Raw genomic sequence first — 26,465 nt, 5'->3', positions numbered from 1 at the left:
CATCTGCCATGGTTATCTGGAGTGTCCATCTTTAGGGTCACTGTTTTTCAGTTATGGCAGCCTTGTCAGTGTGGGTTCACATCCCAAAGAAATTAGGTATTGTGAGTGGGACTTCCTTAGTAAAGTTTAAGATACAGTAAGATAAACTAAGTTAAGCAAATTTTCTTTTTGTAGGCCTCTTAAGTCCTTTGCTAGCGTGATAATTAGCATTTTTTTCTTAGAATGGATTTAGTATTTAGAAGTTCATAAGTATCTGTGACCACAGAACATTTTTCAAGTACCATTAAATACTACTGTTCCCAGAGACATTCTTTTAGATATGTTGGGTTAAGGCACTGCTTATCTATCTGTAATATTACAGATATGGTACTGCTGTTACTCTCCTTCGGTGTGAAGTTATATAGTGATTAAGTAGGAGGCAGCCTTTATTCTTAGGAGTTACATGATATATACAGAGAGGTGAAATGTTATAATGTCTATATTTATACTTAAATACCACAGCAAAAAATATGTCAAAAATTATACAGAAGCAAACCAAATATGACAACGTTTTAACAATCACTGAATCTAGAGAGGGCATACCAGTGTTCCCTGTACTATTCTTTTATTTTTTTCCAAATGGACAGTGGCCTTTTCATTGTTAGTTTCTAATTTATCATGAATTTGGGGCAGAAAAAGAAGACTGTAACATGTCTGCTTTACGGATTATAAAAGAAAAAGCATTATGGTATTCTTCAAAAGCTTTGATTCTTCAAAAGCTTTCTCTCATAATCTCCATATCCATCAACTCTAGAGATTTCTTTCTCACATTAGTTTTCAGAAATGACTTCTGAATTTTAGAAGTGAAAGTTTATTTTACTAAACTTTATCCATAATTATTAATTTAAGTAAACAAAATGAAAGGTGGTGGACAGTTTTTACAAATTCTTTATATTCACAGGGTCTTCCTCTCACATGAACTTACTAATATCCCTAATAATAAAATAATATTTATTGAACAATGCTCTTCTAAAGGTTTTGTTTTTTATTAACATTTCATCCTTACAAAAGTACTATTAGGTAGGTACTATAATCACCACTTTAAAACTGAGGCACACAAAAAATTAAATAAAATAAAGTAAAATAAAATAAAATAAAGCACAGAGGGGAGTAGTGTCTTGCCAATACCACACAGGCAAGGGTGGAATTATGAGAACTATAGTGAAGATTTGCTACGGCTGAAGTCTTTTCCCACATCTGTTACACTGACAGAATTACTTTCTGTTACAATGCTATATAAAGTGTGGTCCATGTACTGATGTTGGTCCACAGGTTGTTTGCTTCTGTTCTGCAATGAGTTAAGGTACAGACACCGAGAGCAAACATTCAGAGACTTTTACAGAAAAATGACAGAGCTAATTTATGTCTGTTAAGTCCAATAATAAAAAATTGGGGGCTTTCATTTTGTATGTTTGTTTTTCTTTCAATTTCATGTATCTGGTAATCCAATTTCATTGTGTCTTGTAAAAGTATTGGTCAACAACAATTTTGAGGGGGGAGGGGGTACCCTTTATCTTGGTTTGAGATGTACTGCAGCAGTATCATTCTCTAAAGTTAACCAAGGCTGGGTGATGCTGTAATTTTTCAACTCTTTAAATCAATATATATAGTATAAAACTACTGCTGTTAAGTTTTGAGCACGAAGCAAAAGGGATTCCCATATATTCCCTAACAAGTAAAAACTTTATTATGAATTCTGTTGTTATAAAAGGCATTTTCTAAAGGCCACTGTATCCTCTTTACATTATGAATGGGGGTTCCTCACTAATATGATTTCTCTGATGTAAAGTGAGTTGATCACTACGAATAAAGGCTTTCCCACATTCTTTACATTTATAGGGTTTCTCACCAGTATGAATTCTGTGATGTCGTGTAAGTTCTGACTTAACACTAAAGGCCTTCCCACATTCTTTACATTTATAGGGTTTCTCACCAGTATGAATTGTGTGATGTCGAGTAAGTTCTGCTTGAAGACGAAAGGCATTCCCACATTCTTTACACCCATAAGGTTTCTCACCAGTATGAAGTCTAAAATGTTGAGTAAGATGATATCGGCGACTAAAGGTCTTTCCACATTCCTTACATTCATACGGAATCTCACCAGTGTGAATTCTTTGATGTAAGGTAAGTTGATAACTACAAATAAAAGCATCCCCACATTCATTACATATGTAGGGTTTCTCACCAGTGTGGATTCTGTGATGTTGAGTAAGATGATAGTGCCGACTAAAGGTCTTTCCACATTCTTTACATTCGTAGGGTTTCTCACCAGTATGAATTCTGTGATGTTGAGTAAGATGATTGCTACGAATAAAGGCTTTCCCACATTCCTTACATTTATAGGGTTTTTCACCAGTATGAATTCTGTGATGCTGAGTAAGTTCTGTCTGAAAGCGAAAGGCCTTTCCACATTCTTTACATACATAGGGTTTTTCACCAGTATGAATTTTATAATGTTGAGTAAGATTGTAGCGACGACTAAAAATCTTCCCACATTCCTTGCACTCATAGGTGTTCTCATTGGTGTGAATTCGCTGGTGTGAAATAAGTTGATTGCTACGAATAAAGGCCTTCCCACATTCCTTACATTCATAGGGTTTTTCACAAGTATGAATTCTGTGATGTCTGGTAAGTTCTGCTTGAAGACGAAAGGCCTTCCCACATTCTTTACATCCATAGGGTTTCTCACCAGTATGAATTCTGTAATGTTGAGTAAGATGATAGCGACTACTGAAGGTTTTCCCACATTCCTTACATTCATAGGGAATCTCACCAGTATGAACCCTCAGATGTAAAGTAAGTTGATAGCCACAAATAAAAGCCTTCCCACATTCCTTACATTCATAGGGTTTCTCTCCAGTATGAATTCTACAATGCCTAGTAAGTTCTGTTTGGAGACGAAAGGCTTTTCCACATTCTTTACATTCATAGGGTTTCTCACCAGTATGAATTCTATGATGTCGAGTAAGTTCTGCATGAAAACTAAAGGACTTACCACATTCTTTACATACATAGGGTTTGTCACCAGTATGAATTTTCTGATGTTGAACTAGGTATGAGCCATGACTGAAGGCCTTCCCACAGTCATTACATTTATAGGGTTTTACACCAGTATGAATTTTCTGATGTTGACTAATATGTCGTTGTACCCTAAAGGTCTTTCCACAAATCTTACATTCATAAGGCCTCTCACCAGTATGAATTCTTTGATGTTCAGTGAGCTGATAGTGAAGTCTAAAGGCCTTCCCACATTCTTTACATTCATAAGGTCTCTCCCCAGCATGAATTGTCTGATGTACTCTAAGGTCTCGAACACGACTAAAGGCCTTCCCACATTCATTACACTCATAGGGTTTCACACCAGAATGTATTCTCTGATGTTCAGTAAGATGATAATGAAGCCTAAAGGTCTTTCCACAATTGTTACATTCATAGGGTCTCTCCCCGCCATGAATTGTCTGATGTACTCTAAGGTCCCCTACACGACAAAAGGCTTTCCCACATTCCTTACATTTATAGGGTCTCTCACCAGTATGAATTCTCAGATGTTGAATAAGGTATGACTGTTGTCTAAAAGCCTTCTTACATTCCTTACATTCATATGATTTCTCTCTAGCATGAATTTTCTGATGCAGAAGAAGAGGTATATGTTTTTGGATTATCATTTGACTAGCACATCTCATTTGATGTCCTTCTTGTCTCTCAAACTCATGTTTACACTGCAAATCATTTCTGAAAATGGTATCCTCATGGATGTAAGTTTTACTTTTGTCCACTCTCTGCAACTGAAACAGATATATTTCACAAATGTCCTTTTCTGGAAATAACTTCTTGGTGACATACTTAGACTCCAAATCTGAAAAAAAAAAAAAAAAACCAAGAAGGAAACAAATGCTGTGATGTGATTTTTCTATGTTGGGGTAGAATAAGGGATTGCATCTCATAGTCGAAATAAAAGACAAACTAAAAACAACACACATTAGATGAAAAGGTTTAGAGCAGGGGTCTGCAAACTTTTTCTGTAAAGAGCCAGAGAGTAAAAATTTTAGGCTTTGTAGGGCATGTGGTCTTTGTCGCAATTATTCAGCTCTGCTCTTATAGCTCAAAGGCAGCCATAGACAGTATGTAATTGAATAAATGTAGGTATACTATAATACCACTTTATTTACGGATACTGAAATTTGAATTTCAAAAATTTTTATGTTTCACAAAATATCCTTCTTCTGATTTTTTTCAACCACTAAAAATGTAAAAACCAGTTTTAGCCTGTGAGCCATACAAAAGCAGATGGTGAACTGTTTGGCCCCTGGGCCTAAGTTTGCTGGATCCTGATTTAGAGAACTCTAAACTGTAATGCAATTTGAAAGAAGGCAAAAGACTTAATGATGTGACTCTAAAAGAGGGTAAAATAAGTGATTAGAGGAACAAGTTAAGTCAGTGGTCCTCCTACTTAGGATGGATGTAGGGGAGTTCCTTACATATACTGCTCTTCAGGCACCGACCCAGACAAGCGGAATCAAAATCTATAGAAACAAGTCCTGTATATGGGAGCTCATGTTGAGAGGATTTGAATGTTTTCCCAGATTTCAGGCCTTTTCCCCACAGGCCTTGGGCCTTTGAAAGGAGCTTTCCAAACAACATCTTAGGGCCATGCCTCTCCCTGACCCAAAGGGCTATAACTTGTGACGGCATCCCCCTCGCCTGATTTGCCATCACTGACCTGTGTACCAGCTTCTTGTTCCTTCTCTCATTACCGTCCAGGGCTCTTTCTCTTGCTCCAATAAAGTAATCACGTCTGGCTTAGGAGAGGAACATCCTGCTCACACGAAAGAAATGCCACATGATTTAGAACAAACAAACAAAAACCCCGTAAGTTCAAAATGACTTAATTTAGACTTGGTTACATTTATATTAAATTGTAGGTCAAAATAGTATTTGATAGAATGAAAAAAGGCCATTGAAGAATATTGACATTTACATGGACTCATGGTCATAGGACTAAAGAGGCCAGATAGGGGAGGGAAAAGGTCTGCTCTGCTTTTAAAGGCAGTATAGAGAGGGGTTGAGGACACAGACTCTGGAGCCCTATGGTCTGGGTTCAGATCCTCTGTCACCCACCAGCTGTTATTGCTTCCGTGTATTATGCTTTTATCAATGTAAATGGGCCTAATGTTACCTACTTCATAGGGCTCTTGTGAGAATTAAATAAATTAATATATGTAAGGGCTTGCAAGGATGCCTAACATGTAGTATTATTTTTGTTGTTGTTCTTATTATTTTCTTACGTAAAAGAAAAATACTGTTTCCTAAAACACTTCCAAGTTCTTCCTCAGAATTCTTTCAATAGAAAATGCAAAATTCACAGACTAGAATTTTCAAGCACAAAGTAGGTTGAAGAGAATACGTCTTTTCTCAGATGGGATATGTTTGCTTGAATTTTAAATGGATATTGTTAACCCAGTTCACCACTATATAAAATGTAGAGGTTCATCTGATCACAAAAACACAAAACCCTGAGGCTAGCTAATCTCTTTTCAAGTGAGTCAGACATGAACACAGAGCAGCTACAGGAATTCTGAGCATACCCATTATATGACACCTGGCTTCTCTGAAAATGTCTTGGGACTCAAATCTAGGACTAATTTAGAAAAACAGGCAATTATAGGAAGGGCCAGAGGGAAGAGAGAAGGTCACTGCAGGATGGAGAAGATGATGCTTAACCAAGTGCCTATTTCCAGCCCAATAATGCTCAAACCATTTCTTTCAAAATAGGGGGCAGACATTCAGCTGGTGTCTTAAAACAGAGCTCTGAAATTCAACAGTGGAGAAAACTGATATTCCAGAAAACAGATTGTCAGTTATTTGCACAGATATCCTTACCCAATGAGACCAAGTTGCTGTAGTTCTCCAACATCACATCCCTGTACAAGGCCCTCTGAACAGGGTCCAGGCACTCCCATTCCTCCTGGGAGAGGTCTATGGCCACGTCCTTGAATGACAAGGACATCTGAAATGACAGACCGATGTATCATAAACAACATTTTAAATGTATTTTCAAGATGGAAAACCGCTTTGCAAGAAAGAGGCAATGATATAGCAAGCCGTAAACTGAGGTTCAAGCCCGTGATATGTAGGGAAGAATAAGAAAATCAGTGATTTCTAAAGTGGAGTGCCTATATGCTTTTAAAGAATACAGTTGGTACAAACAGAATGTTCTGTATACCATGGGATGAATGAATGAATAAAATAATCAAAGGTTCCCAATGAAATGAAATCCTATAAATAAGCACACTGCCTATCACGTACCTGCGGTTTAAGTTCTGAAGAAATGTGAGTTCCATTCTCTTTTCCCTTCAAGGAATTTTTTTTTTTTAAGGAATTAAAAAAAAAAAAATGAAGTAATGAATTGTTTTTCCCCAAAAGTACTCTAAAATCTCTATCTTAGAAAATAGGACTCGATTGACATTTGATTTCCTTAAAACTCAGGTTCATCATTATGCAAGAAAATGTCATAAGCATTTTTCCTTGTTATAACAAATGACAAACTCTTTAGTTAATTTATTTACCGGCTGGCTAATCATCCATCTTGTGGATATATCAGACTAATCCTTCTGTCATATTTAGGCATTTATTTTGGACAAGATGTCTAAGGTCTTCCCCAGTCCCATTAGCCTTTCTTCATTCCCCATTAGGGATCTGGAGGGTCTTCCTACCTGCTGCCACCATCCCTCAGGAACACTTGTCTTGATCCTGAGCTGGAGGATGCTGATGTAGGATGATCCACAATGACACTGATGTCACTAGAGACCAGCACAGCCTCCTCAACCACAAAATTGACTTTTGTCCTGTTATTCATCCCTCTGGGGACCCCCTGGATAGATCCCTGATATCCCCACGTGCAGGCCTCAGTCACACTCCAATCTAGTCCTATAAGTTTCTCAGGGTATGGGATCTCATCACATGCAGACCACTCAACACTAAATTCCATCTTATCAACCTGTAAAACTCAGGTCTGTGGAATCTAATGGACCATCATCTCTGTGTCATAGAATCATGACTCTAACAAGGGAAGTTCAAATATCTCCCTCAAGCAACTTCATCCATCACTGCTCCATCAATGCTCCTGAGAGAGACTGGGCACTTGGAGAGGTGATGAATAGGTGAACACAGGTGAGAGAGAAGAGGGGCAAAGAGAGAAGAGGGGCAAAGGAGGAGGCCACTAGGCTGTAGGACACCATCCTTCACTGTGATCAGAGCAACTGGGTGCAGCTTCAGCAATCAGGTTGTCTTAGGAAGGAAGTCTCAGGGTAATAAAAATGATCACATGAATTCAAAACCACAACATCTCAAGGAGGATAAACGTGAACTTACATGGGCCATGGTTGTAGAACCGCAAGAACTGGTTCTCCTCTTTGGGCTTCCTCCACTCGAAAAGCACAGAGTCCAGAGAAGCCAGGACTGGGGGAGGAAGAGGAAGCTTTGAGACCAGGCGTGTCTCAAAGAAATCCCAAAATGACTTAAGTTAATATGATCCTGTTTTGCCTTCTTTCTACTTCCACCCCACAGTGCCCCACATACAAATCAGGAGAGATAAGAGGGAGCTTGGACGAAGCCGAACCCTTCCTATACCACAGGGAACCAGCTGCACAAGTGTAGACACAGAGCAGCGGCCTCCTGCATGAAGCCAGACCAGGCCCTCTAGCAGAAGGGTCTCTAGTCCACCCCAATTGCTGATGATGTTGATCTGTAGCTGTTCCACTAGTGTCACTTTGAATCTAACATCATTAGAAAAAAAAACTGTAAGTTATGAAGTTGTGCGATCCAACATGATAGCCACATATGGCTATTTAAATCAGATCAAAATTTTAAATTCAGTAAAATTAAATAAAATTAAAAGTTCAGTGTCTCAGTTGCACCAGCCACCTTTCATGTGCTCGATAGCTTCATGTGGCTAGTAGCTACCATTTGGAGAATGTAAATACAGAACATATCCATCACCACAGAAAGCTCTACTGGACAGAGCTGGTATGAATCCTACAGCCTAAATTCCATTTTTTACCGTAGAGTTCCTCTGAACTCAGAATAATTTGGTCAAAACCTGACAGAGGTTGCTAGAGGTATAATATCTCCTTCCTATGAATTCCCAAGGCATGTGACCTGAATTTCTCTAGTGGCTTTATTACCTCCTATCTCATGCTTATTCTGTCTACTCTGATTTTATATTATTTGCTGTATAACAAGAAACTTAAGGGATAGAAACTATGTTTCAGTGCGTGTATTCCTCTAACTACTATCATGAGATTCAGCATACTGTGAGCCCTTATGTCTGTTATTTGACCAAAATTCCATTTTTGGCAGTTTTTCTTAGCACACTCAGATACATGCACAAGATGTTTATCATATAACAACTTAGAGTAACCAACGGTTAGAAAAATAAATAGCTACAGGAGGCAACAGGTTACATAACTTATGGTCAGTTATGATGGCACACTAGGCCTTATTAATGTTGGAGAAAGACATTCATGATGAATTACTGACTGCTACAGGCAAATTAAAGAATTATAGGGAATCCCCTGGCGGTCCAGTGGTTGGGACTCTGCGCTTTCACTGCCGAGGGCCCAGGTTCAATCCCTGGTCAGGGAACTAAGATTCCGCAAACAGCACAGTGCGGCCAAAAAACAAAACAAAACAAAGAAGTATGTAAAATGAAGGGAGGGATTATAATGTCATTCATAAATACAGACTCTGTTGTCAGACTTCCAGAATGTGAGTCCTAGTCTGACAACTACCAACTTTTCAGTTAGTTTATTGATAAACCAGGGATAAGAATAGCACCTACCTCCTACAGTTGTCATGAAGGTTGGGATATTACATAGATACCACTTAATGACATATAATTACTAAATAAAAGTTAGATAGTATTGTTATTAGATAAAATTATTTTCTACTTTCTTCTTTTATAGTAAAATTTGAGTCTCATGCCCACTCTTTTTTATAATGACATTTTAAATATTTTAGAGGCAAGGCTTGGAAGTGCTAACCAAATCTCTCCTCGTCCCTGCAGCTACCAAAGAAGAGACAGCATTCTTCAACATAAAGCTAAAGTAAAGATCCTAATAAGGTATTAAATGGAGAACGTTAATAAGAGGTTCAATCTTACTCTCCTGTCCTATGTAAAGATTTACATGAATATTTATAGTTATTACCATTTTATTCTATTTCCTACTATTATAAATCTGTCTTCTAAAATGTTATTTGCATTAAAAGATACTTGGACTGGAGAGGGTATTGCTATGTCCTGTGAAAGCAACTTTAAAAATCTAAAAAAAGTGTAACCTGAAGGTTATCTTATTTGATAAATTATGCCATAATAGTTACTCTGAATTGATTTATATAGCCCTAAAAGGCGTAAGTCTGGAGGTGTAAATACTTGGAAGGTTTGTCAAACTAGAGGGGTTCATTGGCACTTTCCTCTTCTTTCTATAATCATGGAGGTATAAGAAACCTATGGTAGAATTACTTTTTCTAAATAGGAGTTGGGGAGTCTGTGTCCTTTGAATGTTCAATTAGAATAATTTCTATTCTGTGCACACACACACACACACACATATACAGCTGGAGAGAAAAAAATTTTGCTAAAATGAACCTCCCCAAAAAGAATTTGAAAAAGAATAGATACATGTATATGTATAACTGAATCACTTTGCTGTACACCTGAAACTAACACATTGTTAATCAACTATACTCCAGTATAAAATAAAAAGTTTAAAAAAAGAAATTATGAGTTTGGGTTCAAAACTTCAATTTTACTAGCTGGGATCTAAATATTTTAGAACTCACTACAATTGGTTAAGGGAGAACTAAGAATGTCATTACCTAAGAAAAGACTTCTAGTAGAATTCTAAATAAATCTGGCTCAACAAATCACTCCTCATGGAATTTTTGTTGTTTATTACTACAAGTTTTGTTGTCACTTTGATCTGAATGAGATGTTCCAAAATAAAATTCAAAAAGCATAGTATAAAAAAAAAAAACTTCCCCGAAGTATTAATAGTGGTGCTGAGGCTATTTAACTTTCTTTTTTATAAGTCCATCATATAATATAATTGAATAACTGATTCTTTTTGCAAAAAATGAGCATTAATTCCATAATCTTAAGTATACAATAAATCTATATCCAATTTTAAAATATTTGAAAATTCTTGGAAGCAAATCTGTTTGACATGTGTGGGAATAGTAAGGGAATCAGTGTGACCATTATAATAAAGCCTACCAATTCTTGAACATTCTTCTTCAATACAATAAGAACTTTTTACTGACAAAATTCTCCTCTGAATGGACATGTCAGGTGAGGGGCATCTGCAGACTAAATAAGAAAATTTGGGCAAAGCAGACAGAACAGTGTTTGGTTCTTTTTCTCTTTCTCCACTGAATAATCAACTGAAATATCGCTTTGGATATAACCCTTGTAAAATGTCTCTGAATTCCAATAATAGTAAATGACATTCATATAAAATTTAAAATTTGAGTATTATCGTTCATCACAATGAATATTACTTTACTCATATGTACATTTTTTTTCTTTTGACAAACTCTTTATAAACATAAATCTCAACTCAACTGATTCCTTGGAAGAAACCCTTGAGCATGATGATACAGATTTCCACACTCAGACTTCCATTCACATTCCTGCTCCTAAACACCTTAAAAAACAGATGCCCGTGTCATTTACTTACTGACACCGGTCAGACTACCTCTGATCTTGCCTTACTTTTAAACTTAGGTTCTGCAGAAGATCAATGATGTGATTCCACTTAAATATTAATCTCAATAAAACAAAGATTTAACTTTAGACTCCAGGATATATATTTCTTACTATTATAAAAAGTGAGTGAGAGAGGGCCACCTGCCCGGCCCCTCATTCATTGGGAAGGAAGGCCTAGAATAGGCCACTGGACATTTCATGAAAAGAAAAGCAAATGCTTCCATGTACTAAAAACAAAGATGCATTTATGAACAAAGAGGAAGTAGAAACTCACCTGATCTGTACTTTTAGATGTGCAACAACAATTTCCCCCTCCTGCTCAGGATACTTCTTGGGGGAGAATGGCAGGACTGGGGAAGAAGGAAATCATGAGACCTTCTTCAGGCCTTTCTTAGAGCACAGAGAGACGGAGAAGTCCCCTCCAGGGCCACATCAGCTCCGACCTCACACATATGACCAGGTGAGACAGGGAGGCTGGAACCTGTCTTTGAAATCACAGCCGATTCCTAGAATCAGAGATATGGGAAAGCTGTGGTTCTGAAAAATGTAGCAGCACCCACAGCGCCTCCAAGTAGGAACCTCTCCCACCATTTCGAGCCAGGAGTTTGTCTTGGAGACACTTTTAGCTCTAAAAGTCCCATCCCAAGCCCAGGACTGTGTCTTCTTGCTTTCTGGGAATCTTCATTCTAGGGTTCAATATTTGACTTCCCTCTTGGGAAAGTCTATACAGACACCCGGGCTGTGTGGGAAGGAAAGGGAAAGCAGCAGGAGCGTGGGTCAGTCACACACACCACTGAGCCAAGCACCAGTATCAGAATGACAACCGCGCCCACCGACAGGAGGCCCAACTTGGTTCTGGAAAGCTCGTGGGCGCGCGCGCACACACACACACACACACACACACACACACACAGCCTGTCACAATTAGTCACACAACCCCCCCCCCCCCTTCTCCTCATTCCAATACAGGCCTGAGGCTGCGGGCACGATGCGCCCTGGGCTCCTCACTCTGGGCTACAGCTCCATCCCTTTCCCTACCCCAGACGAGTCCTGCTCCGTCTCACCTAGCACCAACTTCTCCCCAGGTTTCGACTAACTCACCCGCGGTGGCTGAAAAACCCAGTACGCACAGCTAGGGGCCCTCCGGGTGGAAGTTTACACCTCCCCCTGGGGCTTCTGGGAAATGTAGTCCACAGCCGGAAGCCGGTGGGCTGGGCTCTGAGTGCGCAGGCGCAGGCACGCTCGGGACCGAGCGACTTCAGTCGCGGAGCCGGAGACCCGCGCCCTCGCGAGGTAAGCTGAGAGAACTCACAGCGGGGACCCGTCCAGGCTGTGCGAGCCTCGACGGACCTCCAGAGTCTTTACCGCCGAGTGCGTCCGTGGGTGCCGTCTTGAGGCAGAGCACGTGCGAGGCGGATTCTGTCAGATTCTTCCCTCGGGGTAGTCCCCTCGCGTGGTTCACAGGCGTGTGGCCCTTTGTACCTGGCCTCATGAGCGTGTGTCTGTGTGTGTGCACCTGTCTTCACGTGCGCGACGCCGTGAGGGTTGCGGGGCCGACCCCGCCTCTGGCTGAGGGTGAGTTGTGTTTCTGCGTGTGTGTAATTCTTTGGGTGCGAGACGGTGTGTGCCTGCAGCGGCACCTGACAGGAGGGAGGCCACAGAAAGTAGCCTGGAGTGTGATTCGTGACTGAGCAGTGAGGTGAGAGGCGCGGTGGGAGACCGGCTGTGCTGGACTGTGGGTGATGTGTGTGTGATGGGGTGGGTGTGCGGGTCGCTGTGTGACTGGGGTGGTTGAGTGGCGAGTGCAGCGAGGCTGTGTGAATCTGAGGATCTGCGTGTAGAACGTCACGGGTGCCAGTGGCCTCGCGACTGGGTGTGTGTGATCGTGTGCAGCCACAGGCCTATTATAAAAAGAATATGGTGCATCTTCTTGCAGCATCAGCTGTATTTCAAGATTTGGACCGAAGATTTGTAATGTATCTGTCAAACAATTTTGTATAGAATCAAATGAATTTTTTCCTAGAGAAAAATGTAAATCATAGTAATTTTTTTTAAATATGAAGGAATTTTTTCCACTCTTCTGTGCTGTTAGGGGTCTCATGGCAGATACATTTGAGAATCTTGGGCTGAGGGAATAGCTTTATGCTTGGAAAGGCAGCGTGCCATAGTGTAGTGAGCCCGCAATTAGTCAGATGCTAACACATTTTGCTCTTCCTCTTCCCTTCCCTTCCTGAGCAATTCAGTCCTAAAGCCATCAGATGGGCTTAGAGCAGGGTCTTTGCGCCTGAGCAGGATGAGAAGGGTGTGCATGCAGCTGGTGGCTTGGTGGAGGGTGACAGGGCTTACTAGGGAGCGTTCCAGGTGGTGGAATGGTCCAGCATGGGAGTGTCAACCTGAGCAGGATAAGGAGGGCGTCCACACAGGAGGAATGCCCTGTACGGGATTTCAGAGCCTGAGCAGGGTGAAAAGGGCATGTGGGTATGGGTACTGCCCAGCATTGGGTGTCGGAGCCCAAATTGGGGTGTTGGAGACATTCATGTCGGTTGGATAGGAGGTGGTGAGGCTCAGAACCCAAGTAGGGGGAGGAGAGCATCTGTATGGGGAAGGGCGCAACAGAGTGATAGGAGTTTGTTACATACAGTGGCAGGGGGGCGTGGAGGTGGGGTTCTTTTTTTTTTTTTTAAATGTAGGCCTAGTTTCTTGTAGACACAGTTGTCTTGTAAACGCCAACATGTTCGTTTTGTTTTTTTTTTAATTTTATTTATTTATTTATTTATTTATTTTTGGCTGTGTTGGGTCTTCGTTGCTGTGCGAGGGCTTTCTCTAGTTGCGGCGAGCGGGGGCCACTCTTCATCGCGGTGCGCGGGCCTCTCACTATCGCGGCCTCTCTTGTTGCGGAGCACAGGCTCCAGACGCGCAGGCTCAGTAGTTGTGGCTCACGGGCCCAGTTGCTCCGCGGCATGTGGGATCTTCCCAGACCAGGGCTCGAACCCGTGTCCCCTGCACTGGCAGGCAGATTCTCAACCACTGCGCCACCAGGGAAGCCCGGAGGTGGGGTTCTGATCAAGTAAGTAAATAAATTATTGGGTTGGCCAAAAATTTCATTCGGGCTTCTCTGGAAGCTATTACGAACGAACTTTTTGGCCAACCCAATAAGTGCATTGGGAGCAGCCAAGCTTCTCCCTGTCAGCGGGGAACCTCAGATATGGAAAAGGAGAGAACTAGAATGAACCTTGTGATGGCAGGTTGAAACTAGATGCAGTGGTATGAACTCACAATTATATATATGGATCGGTATAAAAATCAAAATAAGCAGGTGCTGGGCCACTGAGGTCACCAGGCTGACTTTTGGGGAGAACCTTGCTCCCCCTTGCAGGACTCTGGGTTCGGCGTCTGCCTGGCCTGATGTGTCCCTGCTTTAGCAGGAGGAGTCACCATTCTGAGCGTTCCACTGGAGCCTCCTATGCTATGACGTAAGACAGTAAATATACCTTAAGATCCTGAAGAAGAAGCAAAATGTCCAAGTAATATTTTGGGATAATTTGTGAGGACAAGTAAAAAAAAATTATGCAGTCATTAGGACGTTGAGCACTGCCTTCTTCTGGCTTCTTCTGATGCTCCTTCGTCCTCCTCTTCTCCCTTTGAGGCTGACATGGAAGACCACGTTTGAGTCATCTAGGTTGGCTGTGGTGTGATCTGTGCCATCATGACATGGCTTCTGGTCTGTGCAGACAGTGGTGACGTTTGTCACGTTGCTGCATTGGTACAGAGTCATTTTTGATCAACAGAGTCCTTTTTAACTACTTAGCAGTACATGCACTGTAGTCTCATCTGAGATATGCTTACTGATGCTGGGTGTACTCAAAGGAAATGTTACTAAAGAATACATGAAACCTGGGGAAATGATTGACATTTGTCCAAACTGGCTGTATCAATCCAGGGTGCACTCTCCATTGCAGTAATTACAGATGTATTCACAAAATGGATCATCATTGCCTATGGGCAGCTGTGTAGGAATTTCTTTTTCAGTGGAAACCTACAGCCTGGTCCTTGGATGATGGTTACGCAAGTGTTTTATTTATAATAAGTTGTTACATTATACATTTATATTTTGGGCTCCTTTATGTGTATTATTTTTACAATTAAGACAATTAAAAACAAATACACAAAAAGGTTTACATATATTTAAGGGTTTTTTTCCCTCTTGTCTTTGCAGAGCAGAACAGAGAAAAGCGGTATGTGTTTCGCTTGGCAGGAAAACACTTGCTTTCAAGACTCCACTTCCAAAATGCACAAGTGTCTGGGCTGTTCAGCAAGCCGGCCTTAGTTTTTCCCTCTTAACGCGGTAGCACGTAATTGAGAACAAAAAAAAGCAGCCCCTGACATCCAGGAACTGGCCTGACACTTACAGGTAGGCCTCAGTGGTATTGAAAGCTGGCCTGGTGCCCACAGCTGGGCCTGTTATCCTGTTGCACATGAACAGTCTCACAGAACATCAACATTATGGTCACTCTGAGACCATAATAATGGTAGGCCATTTCATAATTTTGCCGAAGCACAGACAACAAGATTGCTGGGCAACCCACAAAATATACCAAATATCCCTTCTCCCAGCTAATGTGAGTGGCTACCACCTCTTACCAGTTATAGCTTTAGCCTCACACTAGTCTGCTGTCATTTCTTAGGTACATGGCTTTGTTCTTTTCCCAATCTCTTTGCCCTTTATCACTGATGTTTAGGATGTGTTTTGTCACTTCAGCAGTTTCCTTCCTTTACCGTCCCTCCTCCAAGAGGACTTGTAAAATCCTTTTTTCCGCGTGGTTTTGTCACTGTCGTTTTGTAAGTACCTATTTTAAAAGGTCAAATATACGTAAAGTATATTAGAAACAAAAAGCATTCCCATGGCACCCTCACCCTGTATTTCCCTGTCTACTTCCAAGAGGCAAGGACTTCCCATCCTCATTTGTTTCTTTTGAAATTTACTTCCATATATCTAAGTTACACGCTTTTGTAAACTCATCAGTTTTAGATATTAGCCGCTGCTGAATGTGAACGATGAGGACTTTAGGTGTCTTAACAACCCACTTTCCTGTTTCTCTCATGCTGCTTGGTTTCCTCAGAAGGAATCCTTCAATTGCCTGCCCAGGGATCTCACTTAATCTCAGTCTCGTCTTCCGCACGGCCCCGCTCTCATCCTTGCTCCAGGCACACCAGCCCAGAGGCTGCTGGTCCAGCCTTTCCAGAGTAAATCTGAGGTCTTCAGCCAGGCTGGGGAAGGGTCACAGGGCCTGGAGTAACAACAGCTCATTTGTTTCCTGCATAATCAGTGTATCAGTTCTGGTTTTTATACAGCCTTTCAGGTAGTCCTCCTGTTTCCAGGCCTCACCTTCAGAACCTGGCACCTCTGGTTTCTGAAAGGGGAAGATGACTGTTTCCGGGCTTCCCTTGAGTTCAGGTTCAGGTTTCCTCTGCTACATCAATGAGCAGGTATCTGCCTCTTTCCAAAATTGTGTTGCTGCCGTCTCCTCTCTCTTCCTGTGTCCATGTGAATTTATACCTTACTTTTGTTTTAGTGAGGTGCCAGGAGAGAGGAAGAATTAACTTCTCTGCTCAACGTGCCATGCTTATCTAGCAGAATCACCCCCGTCTCTTCAAGGACCTGTGATTCCTCAACTATTTTTCCTTATACCTTCTTCCCATCTCACTCCCAAATATATAGTGACATTCATACTTTTGTTCAAGGAACATGAACTGAATGTCTACCATGTGTGGGTGCTGGGACTTGAATTGTGATCAAGCTACAATCCCTGACTACTCTACAAGAGGTTCCAGTCTGGAGGAGGCAAGCACTTGGAGACGTAAGGAGTGCAAAGCACAGCATGTGCACGACGCCAGGGCAGCGTAGGGGAAAGGTTACTTCTCTTCTTGGGGCATCAGAGAAGACTCCCCAGAGGGAGAGGTGTTTAAACAGATTTCAAGAGAAAGTGAGAATTGGTCCTACCAAACGCATCTGTGCCCCAACAAGATGGCATGAAGAGCCAGAGACCTTCACAGAACCCAGGCATCCAACCTCCCCCCTGCCCCCTCATCCCTGCTCTGGGGGACTCCAATGGGTGTTCTCTGTGTCCTTGATACTCCCTCTGAGTGTGAAGAAGGCAGGAATTGCCCGAGACTCGAATGGTCTACTACCTGTAGGAAATGTGGGTGGGGAGATGGATAGAGACTTTATTTTCTGGTCAGGGACTGCAGTCTGCTCATTTTCCATCCCTTTCCCCAAATTTCTGGTCATTTAGTTTGAATTCTTTACTTCTCTCTCAAGCTGTAACCCAGACCATGTACCTCAACTGCTCATCTGTCAGGAGAGCAGGAGGGGCACCGAGGATCCTATTCAAGGCCCAGCTTCTCCAAAGGAGTTACACTTGTAAGAAGAAATTAAACAGATTTGATCTTGTTAGTTTATTGAATAAATCAATCCTGGGTAAAGAAAAAACAGAACGAGCTTTGGGGACAGAGGTTGGGGAAGTGAGAGAATCCCCCGGCCCCTGTGGTGTGGGTAGAGGGGTCACTTGTAAAACTCATGCTCCTGTTCGTCCTTCTTGATGACTGTCTTGTACGCTTTCTCGAAGTCCTTGGCCAGAACAATGTAGCGGTTCTCTCGGACAGCCAACATGCCGCTCTGTTGAGGGATGAGAGTTAAAATCTACTCCCTGCACTCCCCGCCCCTAGTGATGGTGCAGGAAGAGACAGACGCAGCCTAAGACCCAGGGAGGCAATGATGGACAGGACTGCGGCAGAGTGGAGGGTCTTCACACACCCCCTGCCCAATCTAGAGAGAAACCATCACTCACCTCCTGACAGATGGAGTTGATATCAGCTCCTGAAATCTTATCTGGTCGGGCCACATCTATGGCAGGTGAGTTAAGGAAACCACTCCACGCATGACTGGGTGAATGCCTGGAGCTAGAAGTCATTCTTGGGCTGTCTTTGTCACCATCCCCCTCCCCAGACCTTGGTCTCCCACCTGCACAATCTGGGTGGGGGTGATGGCAGGGGTGGAGATCTAATCCCCATTCTCAACGGTGACCCTCCCCTCGCTTCTAAGTCAGGATACAATCTTCCAAGTCAACCTCCTCAGAGAGGTTCATCTTGCTGGTGATAGTGGAGAAAATCAATCTCTTCTGGCGGCGGTCAGGGAGTGGAAATTCAATTTTACGGTCAAGGCGTCCCGGCCGCAGCAGAGCAGGATCCAGGGTGTCTGCTCTGTTTGTGGCCATGATCACCTGGCATTGGGGACAGGCCAGCTCAGACCTCTGTCCCCACTATACTCTCCATCCTGTTGCAATACCTATCTCCTCACATGCCAGCCTCCATCCTTCCCTGATTCCCACAACCACACCTCCCCTTGCCCATCCTGAACCCCAAACCTTGACATTGACGTTCTGGTCAAATCCATCCATTTGATTCAGTAGCTCCAGCAGGATTCTCTGAACCTCCCTGTCAGCTGGATAGTATATAACACGGTCAGTCCAGGGCATCCCGCATGACAAGCCTGCCCAAGACCCCAGGCCCTGGGACTTCCCTGGTGGCACAGTGGTTAATAATCCGCCTGCCAGTGCAGAGGACACGGGTTCAAGCCCCGGTCCAGGAAGATCCCACGTGCCGCGGAGCAACTAAGCCCGTGCGCCACAACTGAGCCTGCGCTCTAAGGCCTGCGAGTCACAACTACTGAGCCCACACGCTGCAACTACTGAAGCCTGTGCGCCTAGAACCAGTGCTCTGCAGCAAGAGAAGCCTCTGCAATGAGAAGCCTGGGCACCGCAACGAAGAGTAGCCCCTGCTCGCCGCAGCTAGAGAAAGCCCACACGCAGCAACGAAGCCCCAACGCAGCCAAAAAAATTAATTCATTTAAAAAAAAAAAAAAACCCCAGGCCCTGTTTGGGCATCACTCACCCCCTGTCTGGGCATCGAATCTCTTGGTTGCAATGGCATCAATCTCATCTATGAAGATGATGGCAGGTGCGTTCTCCTTGGCCAGGCGGAACACATCCCGGACCATGCGAGGGCCCTCACCCAGGTACTTCTGTACAAACTCTGAGCCCACAACTCGGATGAATGCAGCTGATGGCAGGATGACAGGGGTTAGATGAGAATGGGACACCTGTAGGACCCCATAATACTTTAACTGAAACTGAGAATTCCTTGAGGACATCTCTTTCTTTGGATACCCACTCCAAGTAGCCAGGTCATTCTCTCATGACCTGGGCTGGGTCCCAGATCCAGCCAGGAGGACCAGCTTGTACCCCACAGAGACCCAGCAGCCCAAATCATGAATCCTGCCTCCGGATGTGTCAATTTTTGGCCCAACATTTAAAAATCAGGGTATTAAAAAAAAATGTGTCTGTGCTTCAACATACCGACAAAGTAGAGCTAGAGACATTCGTGGAATCCAACATACCAAAAAATGTGAATTTCCGGAGTGCTTGAAAAATCAGTAAGAAAACAGGTTTTCCATACACAGGCATCATGCTGCCTCACCAAGAGCTCAAAGGACCCACTTTTGAATATCATGCAAGAGTCAGGAACCAGGAATACATACTCTGACATAATCAACAAGTGGCAATGGGGTTAAAGACAGGTTTGCTCTGGGCTTGCCACTCCTTTCCATCTTTTCTTAGAGTTTAACTTGTTAGTGACTGGATGTGGCTTTGTGTTGCACGGAGCAACCTCCAGGACACTCCTTCCGGCCACCACAGAGAAAGGAGACACAAAGTCCATTATGTAGATCTGGTCATAAACTAGGAGTTGTGCAAGTTGCAGCCCTGTCCCTCTCTAATGTGGTGGCCACTGGCCACAAGTAGCTACTGAGCAACCGAAATGTGGCTGGTCCAAAATGAGATGTGCTGTAAATGTGAAATACACACCAGACTTCAAAAGACAGTACAAAAAAAGTAAAATATCTCAATAAATGTCCATCAACAAATGAATAGATAAAGTGTGCTATATACATACAATAGAATATTATTTGGAATATTATTTGGCCTTCAAAAGGAAATAAATTCTGGCACATGTTTCAACATGGGTAAGCCCCAAAGACATTATGCTAAGGGAAATAAGCCAGTCACAAAAAGACAAATACTGTATGATTCATCCATGTATATAAGGTGCCCAGAATAGGCAAATTCATAGAGACAGAAAGTAGAATAGAGGTTATCAGGGCTGCGGGGAGGGAGAAATAGGGAATGATTGTTTAATGGGTATGGAGTTACAGTTTGGATGATGAACAAGTCTCAGAAGTGGATAGTGGTGATGGCTGTACAACACTGTGAATCCACTTAATGCCACTTATAAACTGTATATTTATAAAGTGGTTAAAATGGTAAATTTTATGCTATATATATTTTACTACAATAAAAAATTATAGAAAAAACTCAAGTTTTGTATCTGCTGCATGTTAAAATAATAATATCTTTGAGTATACTGGTTAAATAAAAAAACATATATCTTAAACGAAGTTCACCTACTTCTTTTAACTTGTTTAAAAAATGAGTACTTAAAAATTTAAATTATATATGTAGTTTCATTATACAGTTGACCCTTGAACAACACAGGGTTTAGGGGTGCTGACCCTCTGTGCATAAAATCTGTGTATAACTTTATAGCTGGCCCTCCAGATCTGCAGTTCTGCCTCTGCGGATTCATCCAACCATGCATCATGTGAAAAAAATCTGGGTATAAGTGGACCCTCGAAGTTCAAGCCTCTGTTGTTCGAGGGGAACTGTATTTCTATTGAACCCTGCCTGTCTAAAACCACCCTGATCTCAGGACAACAGTCGAAATCTCTTAGGTTAGCACTAAGACTATTTATATTCACGCCCATTCTGATCCCTGGAGCTGCACAGCCCCTCCTTCAGCCAGCCATTCAACAGTCATTTTCTGAGCACCTACCACAATTCAGCTACTGGGCGGGCACTGGAAACACAAAAAAGGACAAATGCACAAGTTCCCTGCCCTCGTGGGGTTTAGTCACGGTCTACTCACCACTACTCACGACTCCCTAAATGAGTTCTTTCCCACCCCCTGGCCTTCGCAAATGCTATTCCTTCTCCCAGCTGTGTGCCTGACAGGCTCCACACCTCTCTTCTGGGAATCCCTACCTAAGAGCCTACGCAGAATGGATTGGCAACCCTCCTTTAGGGCCATCCCACTACCTTCCTTGCTTCCTTGGAGCATTTGCTACTCTGCAGACCATTCCCACCCAAGCTCACCTCCAACCATAACCCCCTTGCTCACTTGGCTTCAACTACTGGGGCCTCCTCACTGTTCCTAGAACACTAAGCACACACCTGTCTCAAGGCCTTTGCATCCGAGTCCCTCAGCCTGACATACTCCCTCCCCCAGACGTCCACATGACTCACTCCCTCAAGGCTTCTTCTAGGTCTTTATGTAAATGTCACCTCAGAAAAGTCTTCCCTGACCACCGCCAGTCCCAGCACATAAAGCTGCAGCCCCTGTTATTCCCTATCCCCTGCCCCTTAGTTGTTTTCTTCAGGCATTAGCACCACATGACATATAATCTCTTCATTCATCTGTTAGTGCTTCACCTTTACGAGGAAGGGAGACTTTGTTCTGTTCACTGCCGTGTCTTCCGCACCTAGAACACAGCTTGGTACATATTAGGTGCTCAATAAATATGAACTGACTGAGTTCTGAGTGTTTATTTTCCTTTTTCTCAGCCACACTGGGAGACTCTCCAATGCAGGGGACAGGTCTGACTCATCCCTATATCCCAGCACCTGGGAGAGCAGAAGTTCAATGAATGATCATGACAATGGCTAACATTTACTGTCCACTTACTACGTGCCAGGTATGGTTTTAGAAGCTTTATATTGATTTAATCCTCTGAATAATCCAGAAAATTAAAAAATGGAAGCACAGAGAGGCTAACTTGCCAAGTAGTTACATAAACTAACTTACATAAGTAGTACTAACTTATATAAGTAGTTGTAGGGGGCGCCAGATTTCAAACACAGGCAGTCTGGCCCAGAAAACACACTGCTTACCCACTGCCCTCTACTGCTCCCTGGCTTAGATATATTAAGATTTTAAGATGAGCTGAGTCCTGTCTTTAGGCTTTACAAACAGTAATACAGTGACTTCCAGACATTTTTGTTTAGAACCTACAAGAAGAAATACATCTGTAAACAACCACAGCACACCTGTGTACAATGTCTGTGTGTGTTCACAAACAATACGAGTTCTTACTATGTGGGGTGGACTCCAACGTTTTCTGTTCTGTTTCATTTTTTAAAATGCTGGTTGCAACCCATGAATTTGAATTCATAATTACTAATGGGTCATTAGTAATGACCCATTAGTAGGAAAAACATGGCATTATTTCACTAATTCCCCACAATCATGCTGTGAAATGAGTGTTCTATTAGATGAGGAAGTTGAGGCACGAGAGTAAAGTCACCTCCCCAGGACGGCACAGCCACTCAGTAAGACGCACACTGGGTCTTTGACCCTAGAGCCCATGTTCTTAATCGCTGTGCCACGCTACTTCCTGGGGAGGATGAGAGAGCTGAGGGCAAGGTCGGAAGAGCCCAGAAGGTCAGAGCTCAGGGGAGGGCCAAGCGGCTCACCTGTCGTGTGATGAGCCACAGCCTTTGCCAACATGGTCTTCCCGCAGCCGGGCGGGCCATACATGAGGACGCCTCGGGGAGGGTCGATGCCGATCTGAAGCACAAAGGTGGAGAAGAGCGTGAGCCGGGGAGTCCCTCACCAGCCGGAGACATGGTGGGGACGGCCTCTCCCTTCCCTGCCAGCTCCAGCTCCTCACCTGCTTGTAGAGCTCAAAGTGCGTAAGGGGGAGCTCCACGGCCTCCCGCACCTCCTGCTTCTGGATGTCCATGCCCCCGATGTCCGCGTACATCACGTCTGGCTTCTGATCTGGTGGGAGAGCAGAGCTGGGGCTCCCAGCCGGGCCCACAGGGTCCCCTCAGGCCTCCCTGGCCCTGGCGCCCCCTCACCTGAGGTGAGCATCATGATGCTGCTGTCGGCCTCAGGAGGCAGCACATCCACCAGGGCGTTGCTGTGCTTGTGGAGGGCCACCGAGGCGTTGGGCTTGAGCAGCTCCCGGTCGATGGTGCTCAGGATGCGCACATAGTAGTTGGAGCCTTTGGGAAGAGGACAAGAAGGGAGAGGGGAAAATGAGAAGTGCCAGAACCTCAAAACTGCCGACCTCAGAGCTGTACCTCCAGGCCGACAGCATCTCACTCAGACCCCAAATGGCCCTCCTGGCTTCTAGTCTTGCCTCCTCCAGTCCACCCCCCGCATCCACACTAACAACTTCCCTGTCTGTCCCTGACTCCTGAGCTCCAGCCCCAGGTGACCAGCAGCCTCCTGGAACGCCTGCCCGTGGGCATCCCCACGGCACGTCTCACTCACCACGTCTCAGCGTGTTCTCAGTATCTTCCCCATTTGTGCTGCTCCTCCTGGGTCTCTGTCTCAGGGAGGCCCATGGTGCCGGGTCACCAGCGAGAGCCCTAAGCCTCATTCTGGACTTTCCTCCGCTTCCCTCCACAGCCCGTCAGTCACCATGGCGGTCCACCAGCCTCCTAAAATGTCTCTCTGACTAATCCCTTCCCTCCTGCCCAGGGACCCTGCCCTGATTCAGCACCATCCTCTCCCATCTAGGTCTCTGCAGCAGACTCCTCCTTGCTCGCCCAGCCTCCAGTCTCACGTCCCCAGTCCACCTTCTACATTTATGGTAGTGACATGCACATCTCTTTCTGGCCTCAGTCTCTCTCCTGACCTTCAGACCTGGCTCTCCAGTGACCTCCCAGACACTTCCCTGTGATGTCCCAGACTGCCCTCACTGTCTCCCTGCAAACCGCTTTTCTGCCCATGTCGCCATCTCAGGGATAGCCACTGTCCCCATAAGTCCTAAAGATCAAAGACACAGGCCTCATTTTGGATATCTCCCTCCCTTCACTACCTCACTACCAGCCCATCAGTCCAATTCCAGGCCCAGTCACACACCTTTCCCCGCAAGCTTTATAAGAATATGGGTTGGTCCAGAGGAGCAGAGGCCAGAAGCAGGAAAAGACAGATAAGATGCAGAGACAACGCCCATCATGAAGGCAGAGCCTAGACCCACGTTAATAACAGCAGCTCCCGTATACTGGGTCCTTACCAGAGCCCAATCTCTTAACACTTCACCTGTGCTTTCAAATTGCAGGTCCCAACCCAGTAGTAGTTGTGAAATCATTTGAGTCATGATCAGAACGTTGTTTAAAACAAAACAGACTAGAACAAAGTGGGAAACTAGTTAGAGTATGTCACACATAGTGTGGCTAACTATCGTTTGGTCAAACTTTTACTATATGAGTTATATACACACACGTAGAGAAAGAAAGAGAGAACGTAAAATATATTTCCACTTTTGCATCAGACTCAAAATACTCTGAAAAATACCATTACACTGTCTTGCCTCGTTTGCTGTTGTAAGTTCCTGGCACGTGGCAGGAAACAGTTAGCAGCTGTTGAATGAACAGATGAGTAAACAACCCCCACGCACCTGTGGTGGAGCCCACGATGGCTGTATTCTGATCCACAGCCTCCAGAAACTGCCCAATAACCAGTGGGATGCTCTGGATTCGCTTCACCTCCTCCTGGGCGTGGAGGAATTCCTTCTTCAGGTTCTTTTGCTCATCCTTGATGTACTCCTCCTGCACCTCCAGGAACTCCAGCTCTTGCTGCAGCTTCTGTGAGCAGAGAGGGAAGAGGTAGGGGATGGCTCCAGGCCTTGCTGAGCCAAGGAGCAGTGGAAGGTGGGGGAAGTATGGGATGCTGGGCCCTGTGCAGGGTCCGGATTGGGTTTGAATGTACCTTGTAGCGGCTGTACAGGTCCTCCAGGTCCTCAGGCTCAGGCCCCAGGAAGGACAGGCCAGTCTGGGGCCGTGACACAGACAGGGCCGGGATCTCATCCTAGACCATGGAGGGAAACTCAGGTTGGAAGAAGGTCCCCTTATGAAAGAATCTAGAGCCCCCCTCCCACTTCACCATGAAGTCACTTGGCCCCTAATAGGCTCCTGACATCATTCAGCTCCCTAAATAGATCCTGGAAACCTCTCAGTCCCCTAAACAGGTTCCTGAAGTCACCCAACTCCTCACAGGCCCCTCGGTCAAACAGCCTTTCAAACAGATCTTCTGGTATCATATGCCACTTGTAACATGTCTGCAATGTCACCCAACTCCCATCTAGGGCCTACATGTCTGATCAACTCCTTACCAGACCCCAATGCCCTCCAGCCCCCCACAACAGGTTCCTAATACCACATGGCTCTCTCAGTTGACTGTTAAAGTCACCATGCCTTCATACAGTCCGGGCATTACTCAATTACCTCCCGAAGACCCCTCATGTCACAGAACTCCAACTCACACTAGGCCCTTATGTCATCCAGCGGCCAGGTAGTCCCCAAACATCACTCGGCCAGACCACATACATTACTCAGCCCTCCAACACCAGCTAAGCTCCGAATGTCAGTCAGCTCCCCAGCCCAGCCTCAGATATCATTCGGCCCCACGGCCGAATCCCATACATCACTCACTACCGACCCATCCCCAGTGCCGCCGGGTCACCGATGTCACAGCATTCCCAGCTAAACTTCGAAATCATTCAGTCCCAAAGAACCTCTAACGTCACTCGTTTCCCCAGCCCAGCTTTCCGAGCCCTACTGCCCTCCCAACATCACTCAGCCACAGCCCAGGCCTCGGGACGGCACGAAGCTCTCCACTGAGACCTCCGAAAACACTCAGATCCAGGCCTGGATCTCCGAAGTCGCTCAACAGCCCATTCAGGTCGGCTTCGCCCTCTCCCCGCGAGCCAGGCCCCACCGGACCTGAGCTTTCTCCACCAGGATGCCTATCTCCTCCATAGCGACCAAGCCGGCCTCTGTGCGGCCCGGCCTAAGCCAGTCACCGCTTCCGCTTACGCCACCGGAAAGCCAGGGCCTGGATGGGTTCTGGGAAATGTAGTTTAAGACACCAAGGAGAGACGGCCGGATAGGCCGGATAGGTGAAGGGCAGAACGACCTCGTCCTGAGCTCCTCCCCCAAGATATGCTCATGCGCACTCCGTACCGCGCGAGCGCGCGGGCGGGCCCGGGGCGGTGCGCGTGTGCAATAGCGCGCCTTGGCGCAGTCTCGCACGGCGTTCTCGCGCGCGGGTTTTCTCGACGGCAGGCGGCGCTGTCCTCGTTGCTCTTTGACCTGAGGAGTTTCCCAGAGATCTGTCAGAGTCTGGTGGCAAAGTGCTCTTTTTTCTTTAGTGGCGGGGCTGGAGCTGCCTTTGGCCGGGTTTCGCAGAGGGGCTCTTTTAGGGGGTTTCCAAGTAGGCTGCAGCTGAGGGTTGCCCCCCGCGCGGGGGTGGGAAGACGGGGGCTGCCCCTGAGAATGACACTTCTTACCGGGCTCCATCCCGGGGCTGAGGAGCCCCAAGCCCGCCATTACCAGTTACTTCATTACCGTGAATCAAGTAGAACCCACGCATTAGGGCTGGAGAAGGTGAGGCAGCGGTGCCAGGAGTTGGGTCACGCAGGAGAACTGCAGGCCTGTATAGACCAGGCCCTGTGTTTGAGTCTTAGGTGCTCACCTCATCG

The 26,465-nt window shown here is 44.8% G+C and overlaps 2 protein-coding genes and 1 long non-coding RNA gene across 4 annotated transcripts; 1 reads left to right on the top strand and 2 right to left on the bottom strand.

The window, feature by feature from the left end:
- Positions 1 to 1,782: 1,782 nt before the first annotated feature.
- Positions 1,783 to 11,965, bottom strand: LOC133078265 (zinc finger protein 546-like). The gene is made up of 7 exons (XM_061173254.1): positions 11,906 to 11,965; positions 11,079 to 11,310; positions 7,411 to 7,497; positions 5,920 to 6,046; positions 4,760 to 4,855; positions 2,224 to 3,895; positions 1,783 to 1,970 (listed from the first exon to the last, which is right to left on the bottom strand). The coding sequence occupies exons 3-7, from the start codon at positions 7,417 to 7,419 to the stop codon at positions 1,784 to 1,786; spliced, it is 2,091 nt and encodes a 696-aa protein (XP_061029237.1). The 5' UTR covers positions 7,420 to 7,497; positions 11,079 to 11,310; positions 11,906 to 11,965; the 3' UTR covers position 1,783.
- An 88-nt stretch (positions 11,966 to 12,053) lies between these two features.
- Positions 12,054 to 20,247, top strand: LOC133078268 (uncharacterized). Of its 2 annotated transcripts, XR_009697857.1 has the most exons (4): positions 12,054 to 12,097; positions 15,021 to 15,215; positions 16,157 to 16,291; positions 16,378 to 20,247. It is a non-coding gene; the product is annotated as an uncharacterized LOC133078268 (long non-coding RNA). The 2 variants fall into 2 exon arrangements; XR_009697858.1 differs by lacking the exon at positions 16,157 to 16,291.
- On the bottom strand, positions 17,246 to 25,795 carry PSMC4 (proteasome 26S subunit, ATPase 4). The gene is made up of 11 exons (XM_061173255.1): positions 25,708 to 25,795; positions 24,695 to 24,793; positions 24,384 to 24,570; positions 22,834 to 22,980; positions 22,644 to 22,753; positions 22,447 to 22,540; positions 18,755 to 18,922; positions 18,229 to 18,305; positions 17,916 to 18,084; positions 17,653 to 17,708; positions 17,246 to 17,480 (listed from the first exon to the last, which is right to left on the bottom strand). Exons 1-11 carry the CDS (start codon positions 25,741 to 25,743, stop codon positions 17,367 to 17,369), a joined length of 1,257 nt encoding a protein of 418 aa, XP_061029238.1. The 5' UTR covers positions 25,744 to 25,795; the 3' UTR covers positions 17,246 to 17,366.
- Between the last annotated feature and the right edge of the window lie 670 nt (positions 25,796 to 26,465).

Source organism: Eubalaena glacialis, chromosome 18 (genome assembly GCF_028564815.1).
Source record: "Eubalaena glacialis isolate mEubGla1 chromosome 18, mEubGla1.1.hap2.+ XY, whole genome shotgun sequence".
Taxonomy (NCBI): domain Eukaryota; kingdom Metazoa; phylum Chordata; class Mammalia; order Artiodactyla; family Balaenidae; genus Eubalaena; species Eubalaena glacialis.
This window is presented reverse-complemented; position numbering and strand designations above follow the sequence as displayed.